This window comes from Camelus bactrianus, chromosome 23 (genome assembly GCF_048773025.1).
Source record: "Camelus bactrianus isolate YW-2024 breed Bactrian camel chromosome 23, ASM4877302v1, whole genome shotgun sequence".
Taxonomy (NCBI): domain Eukaryota; kingdom Metazoa; phylum Chordata; class Mammalia; order Artiodactyla; family Camelidae; genus Camelus; species Camelus bactrianus.
In genome coordinates, this window is record NC_133561.1 from 19,351,155 (window position 1) to 19,374,795 (window position 23,641).

Below are 23,641 nucleotides of genomic sequence, written 5' to 3' on the forward strand. Positions count from 1 at the left end.
GTCTCCCACTCAGGCAGTCATGCTGATAGTGTAATACCCTGAGTGGCTTGTAGGGGGAGCATTCTTCGATTTCTCTGTCCTTGCATCTTTATTCATGCTTCCTTTTGAGACCTGGACCACATCAATCACCTGGAATTCCAGGGTAAAGAAAAAAAAGCAAGTTCATCTTCATTTTCCTGGGAGATTTTATGCGTGTGTGTGTGTGTGTGTGTGTGTCTATGTGTCTTAGTACAGTGCTTAGCACATACTAAGGTCGATAATTGCTAGCCATTTATAATCATCATTATTATCACCATCACTATTATTTTATTAGCTGATGAATGGTTCGATCTGTGATATAATGCCAAAGAGCAACTTAAGTTGCCTAAATTTTATTGCCTTAACTCTTCCAAATGCTGACAAATTAGCAGCCTCAGCCATTAAAAACATCACATTTCTAATGCAATAATCCTATCTATCTGCAGTGAGTGTGGAAGAAATTACTACAGGCCAGGGATTCTTACAAAGTGAATTAAATCACTATAAAAACTGACCATGTTGGTTCACAATTAAAAGTCTGGTAGAATGAAATGCCATTATCCCACAGCTTGCTAAGCCTTAAAGAAGAGATTACTGCTCACATGTCTCTACTGGTAGAGTGTTTTTATAATCCCTAAAATGTTTCAGAAAGTTTTAATGATAAATGTCACAGGACTTTTTCATTACTGATATTATCTATAAGTTGATCCTTTATCTAAAATATTTCCAAAATGTCAAAGATTCAATTGAAGCTTTCTGAAAATAGCTGTGTTTGCATAGAAGATTTCAGATAGAATTTTCTTATAATTAATAAGTACTTAAAATGCAATGTCTATTTATAAAGGCTTCTAGAGGACCTTTTAAATAGAGCTATTTTTTCATACCTCCATTTTGGAAGTGGGGAAAAAAACTATATATATATTCTCAAGTCTAGACTTTCTTGGGCCCAGTCTATTTAAAGTCTACGTTTGGTGTCTTTAAACCCCTCTGACAAATTCCTTTCTTTCATCTCTGTGATTCCTGCCACTCTTCTCAGTATGTCCAGCTAATCTTCCTGATATTTCTGGGGCATAAATGGACCCAGAATATGTGATCAGGGAAAATTCAGCTCGGAATGTAGTTCGGGACTGTTTTTCCATAAAAGAAGATTTCTTTTCATTGATATGGAAATGAACAGATGTCTGATAACCTTCTGCCAACCTGGAACATTTCTGCTTACTCCAGGGAATTCCTTCGAGCTGATATTTCGTGGGGCTGAGACTGTCAATTCAAAAGTTCTGTCACAGATATCGGAATGATCTAGGATAGTCCAAAAATGGGAGATTCGTTCCTTGGCCTCTATTTCTGGCTTGGTGCCTTGACTGTGTATAAAACAGGAATGGTACTCTTGCCAATGGATATGAAATGTTTTTATATTTACGCACTGGAACACTACAATGGGTAAAAGGACTGATTTCACTTAAAATCCCAGCACTTTACAAATGCACACTCTTTTGTTTTATCTGACAATTTCCACTTACCAGACCTAGGAAAGAAATGATACAAAACCAAAAAAGTCCTTTTTTACAGACTGAGGTAATAAAAGTCAATCCGAATGGTTTACAATCTGCCATTAGGCACAAATCTTGACTCACTCAGGTGAGTTGCTATTTGAAAGGATGGATCCAGAACACCATTAAGAGTTAGGTGAGTTCACAATCGCCCCCGCTCTACATTCCAGAGTCTGTCTTCTTCCTAAATCTGCCTCTACTCTCTCTTTCCAGAAACCTCGAACTCAACGCATGGACAATCAAACCCATTATCTTCTGCCTCTCTGAGCTCCCCACTAAGTCTGTTATCTCCTTGCATTTCCTGCCTCAGTGAACACTATCCCACCCAGCCAGCCATCTGAGCTAGAAACCTCCAAGTCATGTTGCCTTCTGTCATGAAGCCTCAGTGGACACATGACTAGTACTGAGAGTGCTCGGCATAGGATGGGCACTCCTCAGGTCACCAGAGCCACTGTCCATCTCCTGGGACCAGCCTGACACTCTGCGTGGGCTCATCAGCACACCACCTCCCCTCCTTAACCACCTGTCTCTGAGACCAAACTGGTGGCATTCAACAGGGCCGGCTACATACTAATGGGCACAGTGTGAGAATTCATATGGCAATATTTTGGGGAAATATACTGACAAAATCAGAAACTGAAAGTGGATCATGTTTTGTACAAAAAACCCTAAATTCTGTAAAACATAAATCTAACAGAATCTTGTCTGGTTAATAGTTCTCAACCTTCATATCTTTAGGGAATGGAAGCACTTTGCAAAGCTTATCGCAAGTAATATTTATTTATGACATTCTAACAGTCTGACTCTTTTTTTCCTTAGTGTATCACTGGGAAAGTTAAAAATAGAGGAAAACTGATTTACTCAATGTCACAAAATAAATCAGTGGTGGAGAAAGAACCTAGACCAAATCCATCCTAAGTAACAAGGTTCCTGAATGTGCTATTCTGCCTTTGACTTTTAAAGGCCTATCTAGGAGAATTTTAATACTATTTCATAAAATGTAATACTCTATGTAAGAAAAGAGCCCTCAAATAACAGTTAAGCATCTTAAGTGAATTACAAAGATGATTTTTTTTGCTAATTATCTCTCCAAAACATGTCTTTATCTTCTAGACTCTAATTTTTCAGCGTGAACTACATGTTGAAGTCACAATGACATCTCTTGTTTTAATGAAACTTAACTCCTTCTGTGCCTGAGGGCTCCAGAGGTCCACAGTTTGCTCATAAATCTGGCTCTGGGAAGAAGAAAGGCCTTGTGTTAAAGTTACATGGGCCTCCATCCATGGTGCTTTAGAGAACACATTTGTTTGGTTAAAATGTTGCAAACTTTAAAGGTATAATGGAAATATTATCTAATCTGAGGGTACTAATGCTTAAAAAAAAAAAAGAAAAAACCCTAAAATTATTATTCCCAGAGACAGGTAGAGGATTTTTGGCCCCTACCTCATTAATAACAATGAAGTCATTCAAGTCACCCTTGTTTCTGGCTGAGTCGTGTGATCTCCCTGCACCAAATGTCACATTTCACTGCACTACATCACATCTCAAACTCCAGGCAACTTCATGTGTGCACTTAAAGTGACCCAATGTGACTGTCCCCAAGACTGACAGCTCTTTTCTAGATGTGCCTGGATCACTGGAAGGTGGTATAGAGCATTGAGGTTCCGCAGATCCAACAGTTTCTTTTGGAGCCATCACTTTGACAATGTCATCAGCTTCCCAGTATCACTTTTTTTCATCACATAAATAAAATTAGCAATTATATCAAGCTGCCTCCTACAACACTGTGAATGAATTTTCCAGGCTGCTTCAACAAAGCCAAAAATCTGCCTTGTCATATGATTCCACAACACATGATGGATGCATTTAGGTTTTAACATTTGCTTCTTCTTCCTCTAGATGTCCCTCCCTCCCTCCATTTTTGTGAAAAGAATATATTTTCATTTACCTTTGCACACAAGGAGAATTTAACAACACAAAGAAGCTATTGTAAGAACAGGTACTCAAGAATGTCCTAGAATAAGTTGGTAAGCTGCAATTTAGGATTGCCAAAAATCAGATGTTATATCTTTAAGAACCAAGGTTATTCAAAATTTATCAGATGGTCCAGTCTGATTATACAGTCTTACAGCACCCCATGCTCTTCCTTTGTAGTGCTCACCACAAATGGAGATAAATTATGAACTGTGCATTTTGTGGTTAATGTCTATGTCCTCTGTTAAAATATAAGCTCCATGTGGACAAGGACCTGTTATTCATTCCTGTGCCTAACACACTGCCTTGAAGGCAGCAGAAAATCAAAGAATACTGATAAATGATCGAAAGAGTAAATAAATCTGTGAGTGAAGTATTTATTAAATCGGAGGATATAGCATGCAAGAGTGAAATAGCTTTTAGAGTCCCTGAGATTTATTCTTGGGGTGTCCTGACAGATTTATTATCCAACTACAAAAATGGCATACTGACAACAATCCACAAGTTAATTATTCTTGAGATAAATTCAGGATTCATAAAACCAATTCTCTTGGTGGTAGTTTCCCACATTTAAAATTCTACAACTTCTGTGGGTATTTGTTTAATATAACCCTTGCATGTGAAAACATCAGTGTGTGTGTATTTGGGTAAGCAGAAATGGCAAGCAGAAGGAGTTATTCCTAAACTCCTGGACTCAAAATCACATGTCATTTAAAAAGTCATAGAAATATAAATCAGCAAATGCCATTGAACAAACTGTCAGAATTCTTCACAGCAATTCACGCTGTTTTCTTGATATTTCTCTCTAACCACTGATTAAAACTCTTTGAAGTGAAAGAGTAAATATTACCATTTGATAGCACTTAGCCCAACAGTGCAAATACAACCGCATTGTGTTACACTCTGGGGGGCTCTGGACACACACAACGCCGTCAGGGTTGCTAGGGAGGAGGAACCAACGTGCTCCGTGCTGGAGCCGGCCAGGAGGTAGGCCCGCTCCGAGGAGATGTTCACCCCTTAATCGCCCTCAGACAGACACACAGAGGGTGGGGGAAATGCTGACTTTGAATATGCGTTTCTGGCTTGCTAGTCCTGGGAAGGAAGGACCACAAATAGGCAATGGCAAAACCCACTCCGTAAACATCATCCTGCTTTTACTACTCCCACCGACATTTTTGTAACGGATCACGGATGGGGATGGGGAGAAAAATCTAGCGAGCCGCCCCAGCGGGAGGGCGGGGATGGGGTGGGATAGGGGCCGAAAGAATCCCAGTAGCTGGTGTCAGCGAGTCCCCAGCCTGCCACGCGGCAAAGGTCTGTGGTCCCACGGAAAGAGTCTGGTGGGGCGGAGGAGGAGGCAACAGCGCGCGGGTCCAGCAGGACAGCCGGCGGGTTCAGGGGGTACAGAAAGGACGCTCTAAGGAGTGGAGGAGGGCAGAACGAATAACCTGTGGCCGTCCCAGTGGACCGCGAGGCCTGGAACCATGGACGCACTATCTAAGGCCCAGGGACTGCCTGGCGGAGGAAGGGCGCGGGGTCGCCCCCAGGGCCCGGGGCTAACCCGGCCGGGCCGCGCCCCCTGCCGAGCGGAGCTGCTCGCGGCGCCACGGGTTTCCCAACCCCCAGCCGCGGCGGCGCTCACCTTGCCCGGGAAGGGCCCCGGGAGGAGCAGCTTCAGAGCCTGCCTCTTCAGCTCCACCAGGCGGGCGTTGCAATTCTCGCACCAGACGCCGCGGTCCGAGCCGGGGGAGGAGCCGCCGCCGCTGCCCGAGCCCGGGGAGCCCGTGCCGAAGCCTGGCGAACCGCCCAGGGAGCCCGGCGAGCTGGTGCCAATGCCCGGGGAGGCGGGGCCCGGGGAGCCCGTGAAGGAGCTCGGCGACGAGGTGCCCGAGCCTGGGGACGGGGTCCCCGATGAGCCGAGGGCCGAACCCGCGCCCTCAGGGGTGGGCCGGTTTCCGGCGCGCGACTCCTCGTACGCTTTCCGATACCAGCTCTCCGGGGAGAAGGGTGCCGCGGGCTTGGTGGGCGAGCAGACTTCATTCACCTGCGAGAGAGACACGCGAGTGTCAGGGAACGCAGGGCGGCCGGCACCGGCGCCCCGGTCCGGCTGCCCGGAGATGTGCGTACCACCGAGGGCCCGGCCGAGCGCCAAGGGGCGCGCGTTCGGGACTGCTCCAAGCCCTGTGGCCAAATCTGCCTCCATCAGTCTAGTTAATTGTCTTTAAGTGAATCCCCGCCTCCCGGGTGCCCACTGCGCGGGTTCCCAGGCGCTGGCGAACTCCTCTGGTCAAGAGGAGAGGGACTCACTCGCTCAGGGGTTTCCAATGGTTTCTTCAGGGGAGCCCAAAGATTCAGCTCCCCGCGCTTTTGAACCCGGCACCCATCCCAGCAGGAGCCCAGATTTAAGATCCTGGAAAACGCTATCGCAGGGTTGGGGGCGGGGGCTGTGATTTCTGGATTTTTATTCATTCAGGGTACAGCCCTCCGGATCCTGAAGGTAACTCCTTTCATTTACCTTCTCCCGGCTTCAGGAAAACGATCCTTAAGAACGGCAGAGAATTCATGGAAAACCCACCCATTCGGCTTAACTCTGCTTGGAAGTGCAGGAATGCTTCAGAAGTTAGAGTGCGGGGAAGGGAAGGAACGAGAGGGCTGCAAAAAAATTCTGAGGGCAAGGCGAGTGTGCGAGCGTCCCCGCAGGCAGACCCGCCTCCGCGCGCGCTCGCCAGGCTGGCCCCGTGGAGGCGCCTCTGCAGCCTGAGGAGAGCTCGGGGCTGCCCTGCCCTGGCTGCACGTTACCCAGAAAGGGGGACCCCGGCCAGGATGATTCTCGTAACGCGTCTCCGCATTGTACCCGTCACAACTTACCCCGTATTTCTTGCCCCTGGTGGAGACCGCAAGCCTCTCTTTATTCCCAGCTACAGAATTCATGGTGGCTTTTCCAGAGGAGAGTGTATAAAATGTTCCACCAACGCTATATCCAAAAGGTCTTCCAACCCAGAAGGGTGCCCAGTTGTAGGGGGCTGTCTCTTGGCCCTCAAGTCAAGGTTTCTTAATGGGGGTGGGGGGTAATAAAAGAGATGGACCCCAGAAGTAATAGCGCTAATTTGCAGAAAGGGTTGGAGTGCCTGGTTTATTCTTCTCTTCAAATAATGCTTTTCCTTCTCTTCTGCCTCCTCCAGTCACACGTTCTCTTTTCACGGTCACATCCAGATAATTGGCATTTTCCTCAGCCTAGTGAGTCCGTTTTCCTCCACGAGGGAAAAGAAGAGTACAATCGGGGCACACGGCAGCTGCAGAGGAGGTGGGCGAGCCCACGCCTCGCCCCCGCCGGCGAGCCGGCTGTGGGAACTTGTCTCCTTCGCGGAGCTTGGTAACTGAGTTCAAAGAAATTCTCCCAAAATATAAAGATCCAGATCGGGGAGGAGCCTCCGCGTGTCGAGGAGCCAATATCCGCCGGCCCGCTTTGCCTGACAGTTGCGCGAGGGCAGAGAGGGGCGGCGGTGTGGTCCGGCTGCCGTCCGCGGTCAGGGCGCGCGTGTGCGCCGGGGCGCAGCGCGGAGCCTCGGGAACTGCGGCCCCGCCGGGAAGCCCGCCGCCTGGCTGCCGCCGCCGCGCCGGCCGGGATCCATTTTATGTTGAGGCGCTCCTGCCTGACAGTGCGAGGCCGAGGGCCGGGGGAAGGGGTCGTAAATCTCGCTGGTTGCGGGGAAGTTGCTGGTGAGTGGCCGGGGTCCAAGGCTCTAATGAAACAGCACTGCGCGAGCCTGGAGCGGGGGGCAGCGCCGAGCGAGCACGGCGGGACAGAAATGCGTCCGAGCCTCCCCGCCCCCAAGTTCTTTCTCTTCCTGGCAAGGCTTGCAGTACTGCCTTTGAAACGCCGTGTAAGAGGGATTGAGTCACAAACAAGTCCACAAATATGCCGGGTCCTCCCCCCGCCCTTTGTTCTCCTAGACCTGCCCTGCAAACCTTTTCTGGAATTGCCCTACCAAGCGCGGCCAGCCGGGGGGCCACCCTCCCAAGCGCGGCCAGCCGGGGGGCCACCCTCCCAAGCGCAGCGGGAGAACAGGGCCTTCGCCCGTCGCGAGCCCCCGCCCCTGTGTGCGCTGTGCCTAGCCGCCCCGGGCTAGGACGCGCGAGCCTGGGGAGCAAACGGGCCGCCGCCGGGCGGGGAAACTGAGGAACTGGTCGCGCTGCACACGCTCAGCGCGGACGGCGCGGACCTGGAAGGGGGTGTGTGTAAGCTGGCCTTGGCCTCACCTTGGCCAGGGGTCCCCTCGCCAACCCCCTTCCTGCTCTTACAGCGCGCGGGGCCCACTGAGTCCCTGGAGTACCGGGTAATCGCCCTCTCTGGTCCCCCTCCGCCCCCGGCGCAGTGCCTAGAGCGCAGGAAGCCGGCATATGCCGGGCTCCACACGTAGTTGCTCCCGGGTGTCATTTTTCATCTCCCGGGAGGACATTTCTTCTGGTGAGCCGGCAGGTCTGTTTTGTTGTGACCTTTAATTAACACCCCGCGAGAAGCCTCTTGAAGGACCGGCCCCGTGCGGGGATCACGTGAGGTGTAATGGCATCTCCGCGCCCGACAGAGACAGGGCCTGAGGGTAGGTGAGGGCGCAGAGGACGCTTGGGGCTTTCCAGTCTCTAGCTTCCCTCTGAGCTATGGAGGGAGCAGGAAGACAAGATCCTGGGGTGCTGGAACCCTGGGGCAAGGCTCCCCACACCCTGCCTTCCTTAGAGAAAATTCCTTCCGTGTCTCCCTCGCGCTGCCGTCCTTCCACCGTCCCCCCTCCCCTTCCCGCCGCAGCCCTTGCGTGGGAATACTTCACAGCCACCAAAGCGAGGTAAGAAGGTCAGAATGTAGATGTCGAAAACAGTGTGGAAGTTACCATTATGTTCCTACTTCCCATTTTAAAGTGATCATATCAAGAGAAGACCTTAAGGGACAGGTACACCTCCGGCCAGCACCCGCCAGCTTCCATCCACATCTGTAGTCCGCGGAGGTGCGGCGGAAAATAACATAGCCATTAGCTACACGCTGCTTATCGGTCGAAAAGCAGCATGTGGCCAGGTAAAATGGGCGAGCGGGTGAAGCTGCGGGTTGGGAAGGTGAAGTGTCAAAGGAGAGTACTGGGGAGCTGCGAGATTCACCTCGGAGACAGAGGGGACGTGAGGTGGTCTGATTTGCATCCCAAAGTAGCTGGGGCTCCAAAGCGCGTTTGGTGAGCTCGGAGCGCCCTCTGTTGATCAAAGTTTACAACCGGAGGCCCAGCAAGAGAGTTTGATTTGAGACTTAAAAATACAGGTAAAATTTACATACCATGAAATGAACAGATTTTAAGTGTACAATTCTATGAATTTTGATAAATACACACTCCCTGGTAAGCCACCACCTCAATCAACGTATAAATTTCCATCACTCCAGAAAGTTCTTTCCTGCCTTTTCCCACCTCTTATACACAAGGACAGTTCTGATTTCTATCACCATGGATTAGTTTTGCCTGATCCTGAACTTTTTATTGATAAAACGCATGCAGTATGTATTCTCTTGTGTTTGACTTTTTTCGCTTAATGTAAAGTTTTGAAGCTTCATGTTGTTGCTAGTACCTGTTTCCTGTGTGTGCTGTTTTTCTTTCCTGTCTCTCCTGTCTTCTTTTTGTTAATTGAACACTTTTTAGTATTCCACTTTCATCCCTCTGTTGGTCTTTTAGCTCTAATGGTTATAATATGCATCTTTAACTTATCGTGGGCTACTTAGAGTTAACTTTGTGCCACTTTACTTAAAATATAAGAAACTTGCAGCAGCGTAATTCCATTTTACCTCCCTCCTTTGTGCTACTATTTTGATCTATTTTATATCTACATACATTATAAAACCCACAATATAATCTTATCAGTTTTACTTCAAACAATTTATTTTCTTTTAATGAAACTGAAACATTTTAAATTTTATTTATTTATTTTTTTACTGGGTCAATTTCTGGCTGTACACCAGAAACTGACAGATTGTAACTGACAGTGCTTCAATTTAAAAACTAAATAATAAATTTTTAAAAATAAATATGTGGTTTTTACATTTACCCAATTTTACCATTTTGGGGACTTTTTTTTCCTATAGACCCAACTTTCCAACTTGGTCATTTCCCTTCAGACTGGGAAAAAACTAAAAAACTTCCTTTTAGCATTTCTTGTACTGAGGGTCTCCTGGCAACACATTCTCTCAGCTTCTGCTTATCTGAAAATGTCTTTGTTTCACTTTTGTGTTTGAAGAATAGTTTAACTGGGTGTAGAATTCTTGGTTGACAGTTTTCTTTCAGCCCTTTGAAGATGTCATTCATTGCCTTCAGGCCTTCCTTGTTTCTGGTTAGAGGCCAGCATGAATTCTTATGAGAATTCCCCTGTATGTAATGTATCCTTTTTCACTGGATGCTTTAAAGATTTTCTCTTTACCAGTGGTTTTCAGCAGTTTGGCTGTGATTCTCCTGGATATGGTTTTCTCTGTATTTATCCTGCTTAGGGTTTGCTGAATTTCTAGCACCTATAACTTGATCTGTAAGCTTTTCACCAAGTTTGGGGAAATTTCATCTGCTGTTTATTCAGTATTTTTTCTGCCCGATTCTCTCTTTCCCTTCCCTCTGGGACTCCAATTATATGTATATTATTACACTAATTGAAATGTCTCATAAGTTACTGAGGCCCTGTTAATTATTTCAGTATTTTACCTCTTTTATTCTACAGATTGGATAATTTCTATTGATCCTTTATTAAGTTCACTGACCCTTACTTCTGCTATCTCCAATCTCTGTCAAACCTGTCCAGTGAATTCTTCATTTCAGATACTGTGTGTGTGTGTGTGTGTGTGTGATAGAATCCTATTTTCTCCATTTCTCTGCTTCTTTTTCTTTTAAATCTGAACATAGTTGTAATGGCAGCTTTAGATTTCTTGTCTGCTAATTCCAATGTCTGGTTCATTTGGGGGGGTCACTTTCTATTAACTGATTTTTCTCTTGACTCTGAATCACATCTTTCTGTTTCTTTTCATATCCAGTCAATTTAAACCATATGCTGAATAGTGTGGATGTTACCTCAATAGGGACACTAGATTCTATTCTCTCCCTTTGAAGAGTATTGGTTTTGTTCTAGCAGGCAGTTAAGTTAGTGATGGGTCACCTCAAACTTGCAGAGGCTTGGTTTTATGCTTTGTTAGAACAGCTCTATTTAGGTTTTGCCCTTAGATGTAAGAAAAATCCCTTAGTCTTGGGACTTATTCTTTACCCCTAAAATAAGGCCTTTCTGAGGTTTCAGTGAAAAGCCTGAAGTGTTTGCCAAGCCCACCTAAGTTGAGACTTAAACTCCAAGTTATGCTCCCCCTCAGTGACAGCAGCTGAAATCTCTAATCAACTCTTTCAACTTCTAGATGCTCTTACTCTTGGACTTCTTGTAGCTCTTCCATGTATGCAATATCCAAAAATACCAGCCAAGGATTTGAGAGAAATTTAACGTGGATTTTAGGGCTGCCTCACTTTGGCTCTCTCCTTCCCAGGATCTTTTTCCTCCGTTTCCAGTTACAGCCCTGAACTCCACCATGTAATGCCTCAAGCCAATAAGACTGGCTTTCACCCCGAGTTATAGCCACCGTGCCCAGCAGACTGGGAAAAAACAAAACAAAACAAAACCATGTAACCCTACTTTCAAGGATGGAATCCGTGAATTCCCTCCAGTCTCTGCCTGCTCTTGGCCACTCTCCAGTGCCTTCAAATCGGTGCTTTGATGTTGTAGTTATCCAGCTTGGAATTGTTGTCTTTTGGAAATTCACTTGTATTTAAAGCACTCCCTAATTTCAGCTTAATGGTGGCTTTTTCTAATCAACTTTAGGTTTTTAGAATTCTTGTACTTTTATTCTGTGAGTTAGCAGCCTAAAGAGTTAATATTTAAAGAAACTAACTATAATTTTATTTTCTATCTAACTGAAATTTGCTAATGATGTAACCCAACCCCTCACTGATAAATAGATAGATAGAAATCTCTGTATCTGTATCTATACAGGCATGTGGCAGTTCAGTTCCAGACCACTTCAATAAAGCAAATAGCACAATAAAGTGACTCACATGAATGTTTTGGTTTCTCAGTACACGTAAAAGTTAGGTTTACACTATACTGTAGTCTATGAAGTGTGCAATAGCATTATGTCTTTTTAAAAGTACCTTAATTTAAAAAATACTTTATTGCTAAAAAAAAATGCATCATCTGACAACGCAGGGTTACAAACCAATTTGTAAAAAATGTGAAGCCCGTTAAAATAAGCTGTACTTGTATATTTCTCACATCTTCATATGTGAGGATGTTAACAGCATTCCTTCAAGATTTAGGCTAAAAATCACTCATTTTATGAATGAAAAAAATTACATACTGGCTTCCAAAATCCCAGAGCATTTATAAACAGCAATTTACTTATTCCTTTGATACCCCTGGGTGAAAAGTAATATCTCCCTACTATGTGCATAAATACAAAGTGCAAAAACAAAATAGTTAAGGTCCATTACCTGGCTAAGAATAAAATTCTTATTCCATATTCCTTATTGCTTATTTACTAAACAGATGTAATTTCTTTGGGAATGTTTAATAGGACTTTTATATTTTCAGAAAATGCAATTTAGTCCTCTCATTATTTATACCTCAGAGGTGAGTGGCTCATAAGTTTTATAGCTAAAATATATTAAGTCACTGTGTTTTTGAAAGTCTAAAACTATAAGTCAGAAATAAAAAAACAAAATCAGGCTGGCAGCTTCTAATTGCTAAGCAGAGGGCAGACTATAATGATTCCACTCTTCTTTAGTATTTTTCTTTGACGAATTTCCATATCAGTTCAGGTACCAACATGCCAACGGAGCCAGTGGAGTGCATGTGCCAGAGGCGCCTGGGTTTCTCCTTGAAAAAGAATCAACGCCGCTCACACTGGCCATGTGGTATCTTGATGAATATGCAAACAATATTTGCATATGATCGACTGGTGTTCTGGGGACCATATGATCATGTGTGGGCTGCCAAAGAGTTATCAGCAAGCTGATAGCTTTAATTTGTGCACTTGGCCACTACTGTAGTGTAAGAGAAGGGCTGTTATCCTGCAAGCTAAGGAAGGCTTTCCACTCTTGGATGATCATTTCAATCACTCATCATTTTATGCTCACAAATTCCTTTCATGCTAAATTCCAAGTTTCATTCCAGTCCAAAGTTCAGACAGTTCACAAGGTAAAGGTATAGAAAGAGAAAGGGTGTGAACCAAATTTGTGTGGCTAGAGTTACATTTTTGTTTGTTTTTTGCTTTGTGATTAAGGGGGAAAAGATCAATTATTAAAAACAAAGAGGAAAATCAGATTAGTGCTCAGCCCACTGACACTGGGTACCAGATGTGAGGACCATGGACTGTGCCATCACAAATAAACATCTGCATAAAAGTCTTAGGAATATAATCCACCAGGTTATAAACATCAACTCTTTAGTCAATTTTTACTAACTGATTTTCATGTTGTTAAAAAAGTCTAAATATATAATGGCATTTAACAAGACAAAAAAATGTTATCATAAAGGAATACTTTTATGGAAACAATGGAAAGATGTTGATGATATATTAGCGTTAAGTATTAAAAGATTTTAAGTATGTCCAGTGTGATAATTCAATGAAACCAAAAGAAAATTACATATGCAATAGAAAAAAAAGACTAGAATCTAATATCAAAATATTAAAACCATAACAGCTCTCTGGGAGTTTCCAATTCTATGTTTTCTGAGACAAATTTAACATTATTATTACTAAGGAAAAGGTTACTAAAATAAAAAAGGAAGTTGAAGCAAGTTCCAATTTTTAGAAAGTGGGTCACAAGGACCTAGAGGATGAAGGATGTGGGTGCCCCACAAACATCCACAGCCATGAGTGTCCCCCCACACACACACATGCACGCACACGCACACACACACATGCACCTGCGTGCTTAGTCAAAGCCGAGATACAAAAACAAACAAAAAACACCATAGCTGAAGAGGGAGATGGGTAGATAATATTGCTGATTAAAAATAAATATTTTACAACAAAATAGCAGTTCAAAGCACTTTACCAAAAAAAGAAAAAACTACTCATATGTCATTTATCTTTACAACTTACTAAATTTGGAGTTAGGAATATAAGAAAGGAACTCCAGAGCCTTTTAGAGGTGAGGTTACGTGCCCAAAGACATGGCACAGCCAAGGAGAATGCCAGCAAAGAAACACAAACCCTTCTTTGGTCCCCAACCAGGAGCCAAACTCGGTCTCAGGATCAGAGGTGCAGCACATGTTGGTGACGGGTGAGACATAAAAAGGCCATGAAAGTCCAGGACATAAAGTAAAACAAAACCGCTACATACCTAGTTGATGACTGCTCTGGTGAACTTGGAAGAGAACCAGAGCAGAATGTCATGACGTCTGGGGTGCACGCAAACATTATCGCTTAAAATTTCTAAAACAACACTCAGTTTAGAGGCAGGTCAGGTAAGCAGGTCAGCAAGACAAAGGAAACGAAGAGACAGGGAGGTCAAAGGTAGGAAACTCTCACTGGAGGGGTCAGCGAGGGACCCTGGGGAAAGTGACTTCGACTGGGCCTTGCAGGATGGATCAGAGATGAGGAAAGGGTAGGGAAAACATCAGACAAGACACACACCCAGAAGACGGGGACAGGTCACAGGTAAGCCATTTTTCCAGAACTCAGAGTGTCTGTGAGAGTATGGAGGGGTGAAACCAGGTCTTGTAATAGTTTGTCAAGTTTGGAGTTTGAACTTCAGGCAATTCGGAGAACACTGAGGGGTTTTAAGTGAGGAATAGCACCAAGGCCACACATAATGTCAGTACTTTGTAACTAAGTACTTTTGTAGTACTGGCAGTACTTTGTGAAAAAGGTTGAAGCAGTAGTTAGTACACAGAAGCAGGCATACCAGTTAGGAGGGAAAAGGTGATCAGAGGTCTTAGAATTCAATGATTTGAAAACAAACAAACCTAATCTAAAGACAAAGGACGTGGACAGAGTTTCATCAAAGCAGCTATACAAACAACTAATAAAGCACATGAAACAATACTCAACATCATTAGTCATAATGGAAATGAAAATTAAAAACCACAATGAGATACCACTTCATACTCACTGGAATGACGGTAATCACAAAGGCAGACAATAACAGCTCTTGTTGAGGAGGTGGAGAAACGGGAAGCCTCACGCACTGCTGGTGGGAATGTGAAATCATGTGGCCACTTTGGAAAACTGTTTGGCAATATCTCAAAAAGTTAAGTATAAAATTACTGTCCTACCCATCAATTCCACTCCTAAGTATCTCCCCAAGAGAAATAAAAACATGTGCCCACACAAAGACTTGCACACGAAAGTTCATAGCAGCATTATACAAAATAGCCAAAAAGTGGAAACCACCTAAATGTCCATCAGCAACAGAGAGATAAAATGTGGTATATCCATAGAATGGATTATTGAGCAAGGAAAGGGAAGGAAGTGTGATGCTACAGTGTAGGTGAGCCTCAAAAACATTAGGCGAAATGAAGGAAACCAGACGTGAGAAACCACATATTGTATGATTTCATTTATATGAAAGGCAAATCCATAGACAGGAAGCAGGTTAGTGGTGGCCTGGGGCTGGGCGTAGGGACAGGGATTACCTGTGGGCATGAGGGATCTTATTGGAGTGATGAAAATGTCCTGAAACTGATTTATGGTGATGGCTGCACTACTTGGTAAATTTCCCCAAAAAAGTGCTCTTGTGTAGGGTGAATTTTATTATACGTAAAATATATCTCACTAAAGCAGTTTTTAAAAAATTAATGGAAGCAGTGAAAGACGGGATGGAAATGAGGGATCAGTTTCAGAATTGTCAGCACTCAGTCAGCTAGGCTTGGAGAGGAAACAAATGTAGGAGGAAACTTGAAGAGTCAAGGGTGATTTTCAAGCATGTGAGCTCAAACAGCGTTTTCAACAAGGACAAGGGAGGAGGATGATGTGTGTGATTTAGAAAAGACATAGCCACAATAATCCAATTGCCTTTTCCCTCTGAAGCGAAACTCCCAGAGAGCAAGGTAACCTGCGTGCCCGCTTCAGGAATTCAGGCAGGTCCGGCTGGAATCCCCAAGGGTCTATCCTCACACCGACTGGAATGAACCCCGCCACTGGCAAGAGCATCAAGAAGCACTGGCTGACTGCCAGTGGGAACAGAAGAGTCATAGAAAAAACTGAGCTTAAAATATGTGCTCAGAAAAGAAGTTATGAGTTAGGATCTCTGTCAGGAACTGCCAGAGCAAGGTCCCTGTGGCTGGGAGGAGGGGTCAGCGAGCATCAGCAGGGGCAGCAGTGGCTGGGGGCAGGCATGAAATGAGAGCCACAGTGGACCACACGGGGTGATGCGCAGAGAGGCACAAACAGCTCAGGGAAGAGCTTCAAAGCCCACGGTGGATGACAGGGAGCCAAGTGAGGGCCCTGCTTGAGGGAGAGAGGAACTTGCAGATGTGGGATTCCAGGAGTTCCTCCACTGACAGCTTAGAATCAAGACCAGTTTTTCTGCCCAGAGCTGCTGTTGCCCACACCCTAGATGGTCATCTCCCAGCAGTGTGCTGCCTGAGCACCGGGCACCAGCCTCCTCAAGCTCCGCTCCTCTAAACTGCTGAAGCCTCCACTTTCACTGCAACCTCTCCCTCTGTCGCCTCCCCTGATCTCACCAGCTGCACAAGATCTGCTGTCACACATCTCCATCACCAAAGACGTCCTCTCACTTCTATACCTGCTGGAACATCAATTGTTCAGACCTACTCACATTTGGCTTATTAAACTCATGAGCTGGAAATGCAGTGGATGGATGGATGGAGACATGAACTTGAAAAAAAAAAAAGAGGAATTAAGTGAGATGCTCCTTGATACAGAAGCAGTGGCAGCTTATACTGTTTCTTATTTCAAAAGTGGTGATTGAAGAAAGAGAAAGAAGAAGACCATATGATATCACCTATATGTGGAAACTAAACAAACAAAAAAAAAGACACAAATGAACTTATTTACAAAACAGAAACAGACTCATAGACATAGAAAACAAACTTATGGTTACCAGGGGGGGAAAGGAGGTGGGAAGGGATAAATTAAGAGTTTGAGATTTGCAGATACTAACTACTATATATAAAATAGATAAACAATAAGTTTATACTGTATAGCACAGGGCACAATATTCAATATCCTGCAGTAACTTACGGTGAAAAAGAATATGAAAACGAATATATGCATGTTCATGTATGACTGAAGTATTATGTTGTACACCAGAAATTGACACAACACTGTAAACTGACTATATACTTAAACTAAAAAAATTTTTTTTAATTACTAAAAAAAGTGGCAGTTGAGATCACACTGTGATCCTTCTTGTTACTTTTCTAATAGTTAAAAAAACACCACAGGATTTAAATTTAAAGCCTCATTTAAAAGCAACACAGATAAGTGTCAGAGAATTCAAGTTATGGTTTCCACAGCAACGTTCACATGGCCACCAATTACTATTAAATAAATGGAATTGAGCACTTCTGTTGCCCTGACGTTCAGCCATATGCTAAGCAATCATTTTACTGGTTTATAATTCCTTGCAGCCACCTGTGCGAGAGGCAACCTCCTCACTCCCACAATAAGGATGAGGAAACCAAGCCCCAGGAGAATAACAGTGATGTGGGCAGGGAACGCTGGGTCGTATGAGTAACTGGCTAAGCAGACTCTTCGTGGAACAGCAGGCAGCAGGGTGACATGTCAGTCACAGGGCCGCCCAGAGTGCCAGGAATAACCCATCACTGGTAAATGCCACCTGTGCACTGGGTCCTGCCAGTGAGCTTTTTCAAGCCCCTGGCAATGAGGGCGGAGCCACAGCAATTAAAGGAGCAATAAGGAGAACCGGAGGACTCAAGTGTTCCGAGTGGAGGGGCTATGAAGAAACACTATGCAGCCTTGGTTCCATGAGTCTCTTATATGACCAGCTTCACCATCTGCCCAGAACTGTAAACATATACTAAAGCAAGGAAAAGATTCCTGCAGCAGTTCAGAAGAATGACAAGCAATAAATATCCAGGTCTTACAGAGCAGAGGCCAAGGCTACCACACAAGATTGCCTTTGGAGAGTTTCATTCGTTTGATTGACAAAGAGATCCCGAAAGAGGTGATAGATATTTACTTTAGTAAAGCTTTTACACAGCAAATCGTAGCCAACCTCATCTCTCAGATGCACACTGGCGAATAGACTGAAATGAGCGTACAAAGTGTTTCAATGGCTTGTAGTAGTAACCTGTAATGAAAAAGAACATGACAGTATGGAGATTCTTCAAAAAGCTAAAAATAGACTTACCATATGATCCAGCAATCCCACTTCTGGGTATATATCTAGAGGGAACTCTAATTTGAAAAGATACACACACCCCAGTGTTCATAGCAGCACTATATACGATAGCCAAGACATGGAAGCAACCAAACGTCCATCGTAATTTTTAAAATTTGTGTGGTATATTATTGTGTATATGTATTTACATGCAATATATTGTATATGTGCAGTCAAATTGTAACAATTCTACCTAATAAAACTGAAAAAAGAAAAAAAAAAACAGGCTCTTGAAGAAACATTTGAAGACCCATGTTCATAGCAGCACTATTCACAATAGACAAGGGTGGAAACAACCAAGATGAATGGATAAACAAAATGTAATATGTGCATACAATGGAGTATTACTCAGCCTGAAAAAGGAAGGAAATTCTGACATGTGCGACAGCATGGATGGAACTCAACGGCATTACGCTAAGTGAAATAAGCCAGTCATGAAAAGACAAATAGTGTATGATTCCACTTACTTGAGTTACCCAGAGTAGCCAAATTTATAGGAACAAAAGAAGAATGGTGGTTACCAGGGGCTGGGGGCAGGCTGGAAGGAGAGTTGTTTAAAAGATACATATCATTTCATATTTGCAAGAAGAAAAAGTTCTGAAGATTTGTTTCACACAACAGTGTGAACAGACTTAACACGATTGAACTGTACAATTACATATGGTTAAGATGGTAAATTTTATGTTGTGTGTTTTCTACCAGAATTTTTTTAAAACATGCCCCAAATCACAGAGACTTTAGAGCTTGTGATGAATTTTTTTTAGTGTTTTAGTCTTCTGTGCATAAACTGAGAAGAAGCAACAGATAGACTCTCCCTCTATGGGAGTAAGGGTCTTGCTTCTGTCCCTTGGGGGAAACACAAACCATGCACCATTAGAGTCACTGGGCCTACTTATTTCCTTCCCAGCAAAATATGTCCAGAAAGGTCAAAACTGACCTCTGTCTTATTTAAGAAGTCTCATTCCTCAGTGTTTGTGTGCATGATATTAAAAGTCCAATATTAATCCAACTTAATTTTAATTTCAAAAGTTAATGAAGGCTTTAGTCCAAGTTAGGCAATGGGCAAAGCTTTTAAGATGAAACATGAGGGGCTCACAGTTTAAAAGTAAAGTCAGATGAATAAATAAATAATTGTGCTACAAAACTATACCTGCTACAAAAAGGCATACATCAAAAAGGTATGGCACGCTACAGGAAGACCAGGAGAGAACGTCTAGTTGAATTAGAAGGAATAAGGACAGGTCACCGCTGAGCTGAGCCCAGAAGCATGAGGCAGTTCATCATAGTGGTTAACCCACAACACAGACTTTGGAGCAGATGGACTTGGATGTCAAAACATGGCCCTGCCACAGCTAGCTTTGTGCCAGAAACATATTAGTTAACTTCTCTGATCCTCAATTTCCTTACTTGTAAAATGGAAAAAGTAATTTTTAAAAGGTCGATTTATAAGGTTATTATAAGGGTTACATTAAGTAAACTAACATAAATAAACAACCTGCTTGTGGCACATACTCAATACACGTTAACAGTGTTATCAGTTAACCTAAAGAGAAGGACGATGGGGAGAAAGCATAACAGATACAAAGGCATGGAGGCACGTGAGCACTTGTGCTCTTCCGGAAAAGCCCGTGTGCATGGAGGGGAAGGTTTGCGGGGAGAGGGGCTAGAGGGTGGTGGGGACCTGTGGCGGGCTTAAGCAAGAGGGTGATGAGACATTATCTGTCCCTTCCCATAGCCCCTTGGACCTTACCATTTTAATAGCTGGTCTGATTTCCATGTCTGAGGGCTTCACAGGCTCCCTGCCTCCTAGCACTGCAAGAGGGACATGAATTGCTACAGAACTGACACTCCATCCCCATCCCAACCAATGCCTAATAAGAGCTGGCGTATAAGTACCTCAGATCTCTCACCTCTCAAGTGGGATAAATCCGAGGCATATATTCCACATGGACTCCACTGGTTCCCCAGGAGGACTCAGCACCAGTCACTCACATTGGTAACTGGCTTGACAGCACACTCCTTACTAGCTGGCTTCACTTCCCCATCTCACTTCCCTACTCCCATGGTATCATTTTCTGGGATCCCCTCCCAAATAAATTAAGGATCAGAATCCTTGTCTCAGTGCCACTTTTGCTAGAACTTATACTAAGATGTGTGCCATGACCTTACCTACTTAGAAAGATTCTTCTTGAAGCAGATGAAGAATGGATTGGACTGGGTGAGCTAAAGAGAGTTAGGAGACCACTGCAGTCATCTAGGAAGGAGATGATGAGGGCTGGAACCATACTGTATCATAGGAGTGGGGTGGAAGGGGCGGGCCCCAGAGTCAATGAGGCAGGTCCTCAGTGACTGATGCATGTGGTCTAGGTTGGGCAGACAAGGTAACTGAGGAAGAGCAGAAGTAGGTGTTGCTGCATATGAGGGACCTGCAGGACATTCAGAAGCAAACGTTTGCATCTTGAGGAAGTTCTTGGCTTATAAGTGGCAGATAGGATCACAGGAATGAATGAGGCCACGTGGAGAGAGGATTAAAGGAAGAAAAGCTAAGGCTAGAATCTTGGGGACACTACTATGCAAGGATGGGAATAAAAAGAGGAACCAGCTAGAGATAAGAAGCAGTAATCAAAATGAAAAGAGAGAATCTGGAAAGAGTATGTCTTTGAATTCATCAAATGCTGCTGTGAATTCCCATAGGTTAAGGCCTGGAGTGAGGTTGCTGAGGTTACTGGCATTGGCAACTGGTATGTGGGTGGTGATCCCGTCAGCAGCCTGAGTAGAGTAATGAAGGCGCCTGAGAGGCAGAGGGAGGTGCAGGTGTGAGCTCAGAGTATAGGACTCCCTTTCAAATTGCTGAGTGGTGAAGAGATGGAGCGAGGGACCATGGATACAGCGGACACGTCTAAGGGGAGGGAAGGTGCTTTTTAGAAGATGGGGCAGACCTGGAAAGGATTACAGTCTGAGAGAAATAAACACACAGATGAAGATAAAGATGAAAGGACAAACAGAATATCTGATGGAGGAAGGTCAGCAGTGAGGCAGCCAGGAGTGGGAACAACCACATCAGAGGAGGTCGGCTCTGAAAAGGGAGGGCGTGGGGACTCCCGAGAGTGCAGGTTAGGAGGGAAGGATGGGTGAAAATAAAGGCAAGTTTAAAGATTAAGAGGAATGCACGCTGCACGACTGCACGTACAGAGAATCCAGGCTGGCGTGGTTGGCGAAGGAGTGTCCTGGATTAGGGGGCTGCTTTAGGAGCTCTGAGCCTAGGGGCTGCGGGAGGGGCAGAGAGAATTCAGAAGGCCTGAGAACCAAGGCGCCCGAGCACCAGGAGAGGGCAGTGTGGAGGCGGGTGCTGGTACCAAACCCAAGGGGCGGACACTCCCCGGGACAACCCCGGCTAGGCCAGTGCCTGGCAGCAGCACCTTCTGGTAACGGATCTTAAAGGTGCCATTTGGTCTTTGACAAGGGAGACTGGAGAACGTGAGGCCTAAAGCTGTACGTTGTCTGTGAAATAAGAGGCCAGGTCCTCTGATCAGAACGGAAGGCCCAGGGGTTAGGTGGGAACCTGAAGAAGAGTCACAAAGATATGGAGCAGCCTTTGACTTCGTGCTGGTTGAAGGAGGTCAGCGACTGTCAGGATGCGGTGCGCAGTCTCAGAATGCCCGGGCCTGCCAGCAGCCTCACGCCCACTTGGCACTGTAAAGCCTGTAACCTGAACGCACACACATTTCTTTTCCACATCTTGACTCTTGGCTCCACATGCAAGCACCTCCAGCCAACAAATCGCCCTGTGCTGACCCTCCCTGCATGGCGCCCTGGAGGTTTCAGGGTTTGCATATGCACTTGAAATAACTCCCTGATCACCTTTCCCCCAGCATGGTTTTCAACCGGTATAGACTGTGTCTCCCTCTTAGGTCCATGGTTTCCACTTCTCTCTGCAGACAGTGCTGACACCCGCCTACTTACCCTCACGAGTGCTTCAGTGCTCTCAGGACCCCAAGCCCTGGATGTTAGCCACATATTTGGATAACAATATAACAATCTGGATAATGTCCATCAAGGAATTAGAAATGCATCTTTCTTTGGAGTTACATTACAGCTATTTGTAAATAGTTCTATTTCCTATATCACATGAATTCTAAATTCCTAGATTAAGAGAATTTTCAAAGTATGGTTAATCCTGATTATTGCAGGAATTAACTCAAATTTCTACCTGGCTTACAACTCCAAATTCAGTGGTAACCATTTTTTGTTGTTGAATGACCAAATTTAAAATGGAAGAAACATAGTAACAACAGGTTGCAAATCTGAGTTGTATGAGTGGTTTCTTTATTTTTAAATATATATTATTGTAGCATATACTGTAAATATGTTAAGTATCAAAATATACAAAATATGTGCATCTATTAGTTGATTATTTAATATGTTTATTTAGGGAAGAATTATATTCAGAATTATTATGAATTCTTGCTGTGCTATTATAATTTATATAATTATTCTAAATCATCTTTTTCCCTATAATCCTACGATGTTTGAAACCTGTTTTATCAATCTGCATTAGCTTTATTAGATCACATTAAGTCCAAACACTTCACTTCCACCCACATTAAAGAAAAGATAGATTCACTGTGACAGAAATAGCAGTGTAAGTGCTAATACAAACACTGTAAATGCCAGAAAATAATAAAGTAAGAAGAATGTTCCCCAGTTCAGCCTTGGCTGGCATATGTGCCAAATGGGGGCTACACTGCTGATAAGGACACAGGCAATTTCAAGCCCCATCTGTAACACACCGTGATAAAAATAAAATGTATGTTTTTAAAAGAAATTAAGAAATATTTCTTTTGAAAAATTAAAACAACAAAGTGAACTGCTGTACCCTTGCTTGTACAAATGGCATTTCAAAGAAACCAAATAGTCCTTGAAGGAAAATTATCTTTAATACAGGAATTCCAGTATATAAACACAAAAGAAATTGAATTTTAAAAAATCACCATCTCACAGCTCCTACTAAGTAATGTTTATAAGCAAGTATTAGGAAACGGTTAATGGGGAACCTTACATTGGATGGGTCACATTGATAGCAACTGAGCCCAAGCAAGTGATGCCAAGAGAAATAATTCAGACATTAGGTGCCTCCTGAGGGGAGGCAATAAAAATACACCACATCCAATGAAGCTGATTTACAAAAAAGCAAAAATGAAAACAAAAGGCCTTGAACTTGACCAAGTCTCTAGATATAACAGTGGTTCTATAAAAAAAATACAGCGACAAGTAAACAATGTCACAGACATGCGATGGGACAAATCCAAAATGTGGAAAATAGAAACAATACAGAGCCAACAGCTAGGGTCTTCAACAAATAAATGGCAAGAATGAAAGAAGATGGGAGTCTTAAAGATTAACAGACATCAACCAAATGCAGTGTGTGGACCCTGTTTGGATTCTAGTGAAAAGACACTGATGAGACAACTGCAGAAACGTGAAGAATGACTGTGTATCAGATGACATTAAAGAATCATCGTTCAATGTTTTGTTATGATAATGGTTTCACAGTTGTGTGGAAAAAAAGAGATCCTTATCAGTTAAAGGTAATATCAAAGCCTTGAGAGATGAAATGATGTGATTCCTGGAATTTGTTTTGAAATAATCCTGCAGGGGTGAGAGTGGAGGTGAGGA

The 23,641-nt window shown here is 43.9% G+C and overlaps 1 protein-coding gene across 1 annotated transcript in view; it reads right to left on the reverse strand.

Moving 5' to 3' along the window:
• KIF26B (kinesin family member 26B) overlaps positions 1 to 8,054 on the reverse strand; it is a 428,220-nt gene extending 420,166 nt beyond the window's left edge. Inside the window, exons 1-2 of the mRNA XM_074351720.1 lie at positions 6,411 to 8,054; positions 5,185 to 5,586 (exon numbers count right to left, since the gene is read on the reverse strand). Coding sequence (XP_074207821.1) covers positions 5,185 to 5,586; positions 6,411 to 6,473 — 465 coding nt within the window. The 5' untranslated portion in view covers positions 6,474 to 8,054. The remainder of the gene's footprint in view (positions 1 to 5,184; positions 5,587 to 6,410) is intronic.
• Between the last annotated feature and the right edge of the window lie 15,587 nt (positions 8,055 to 23,641).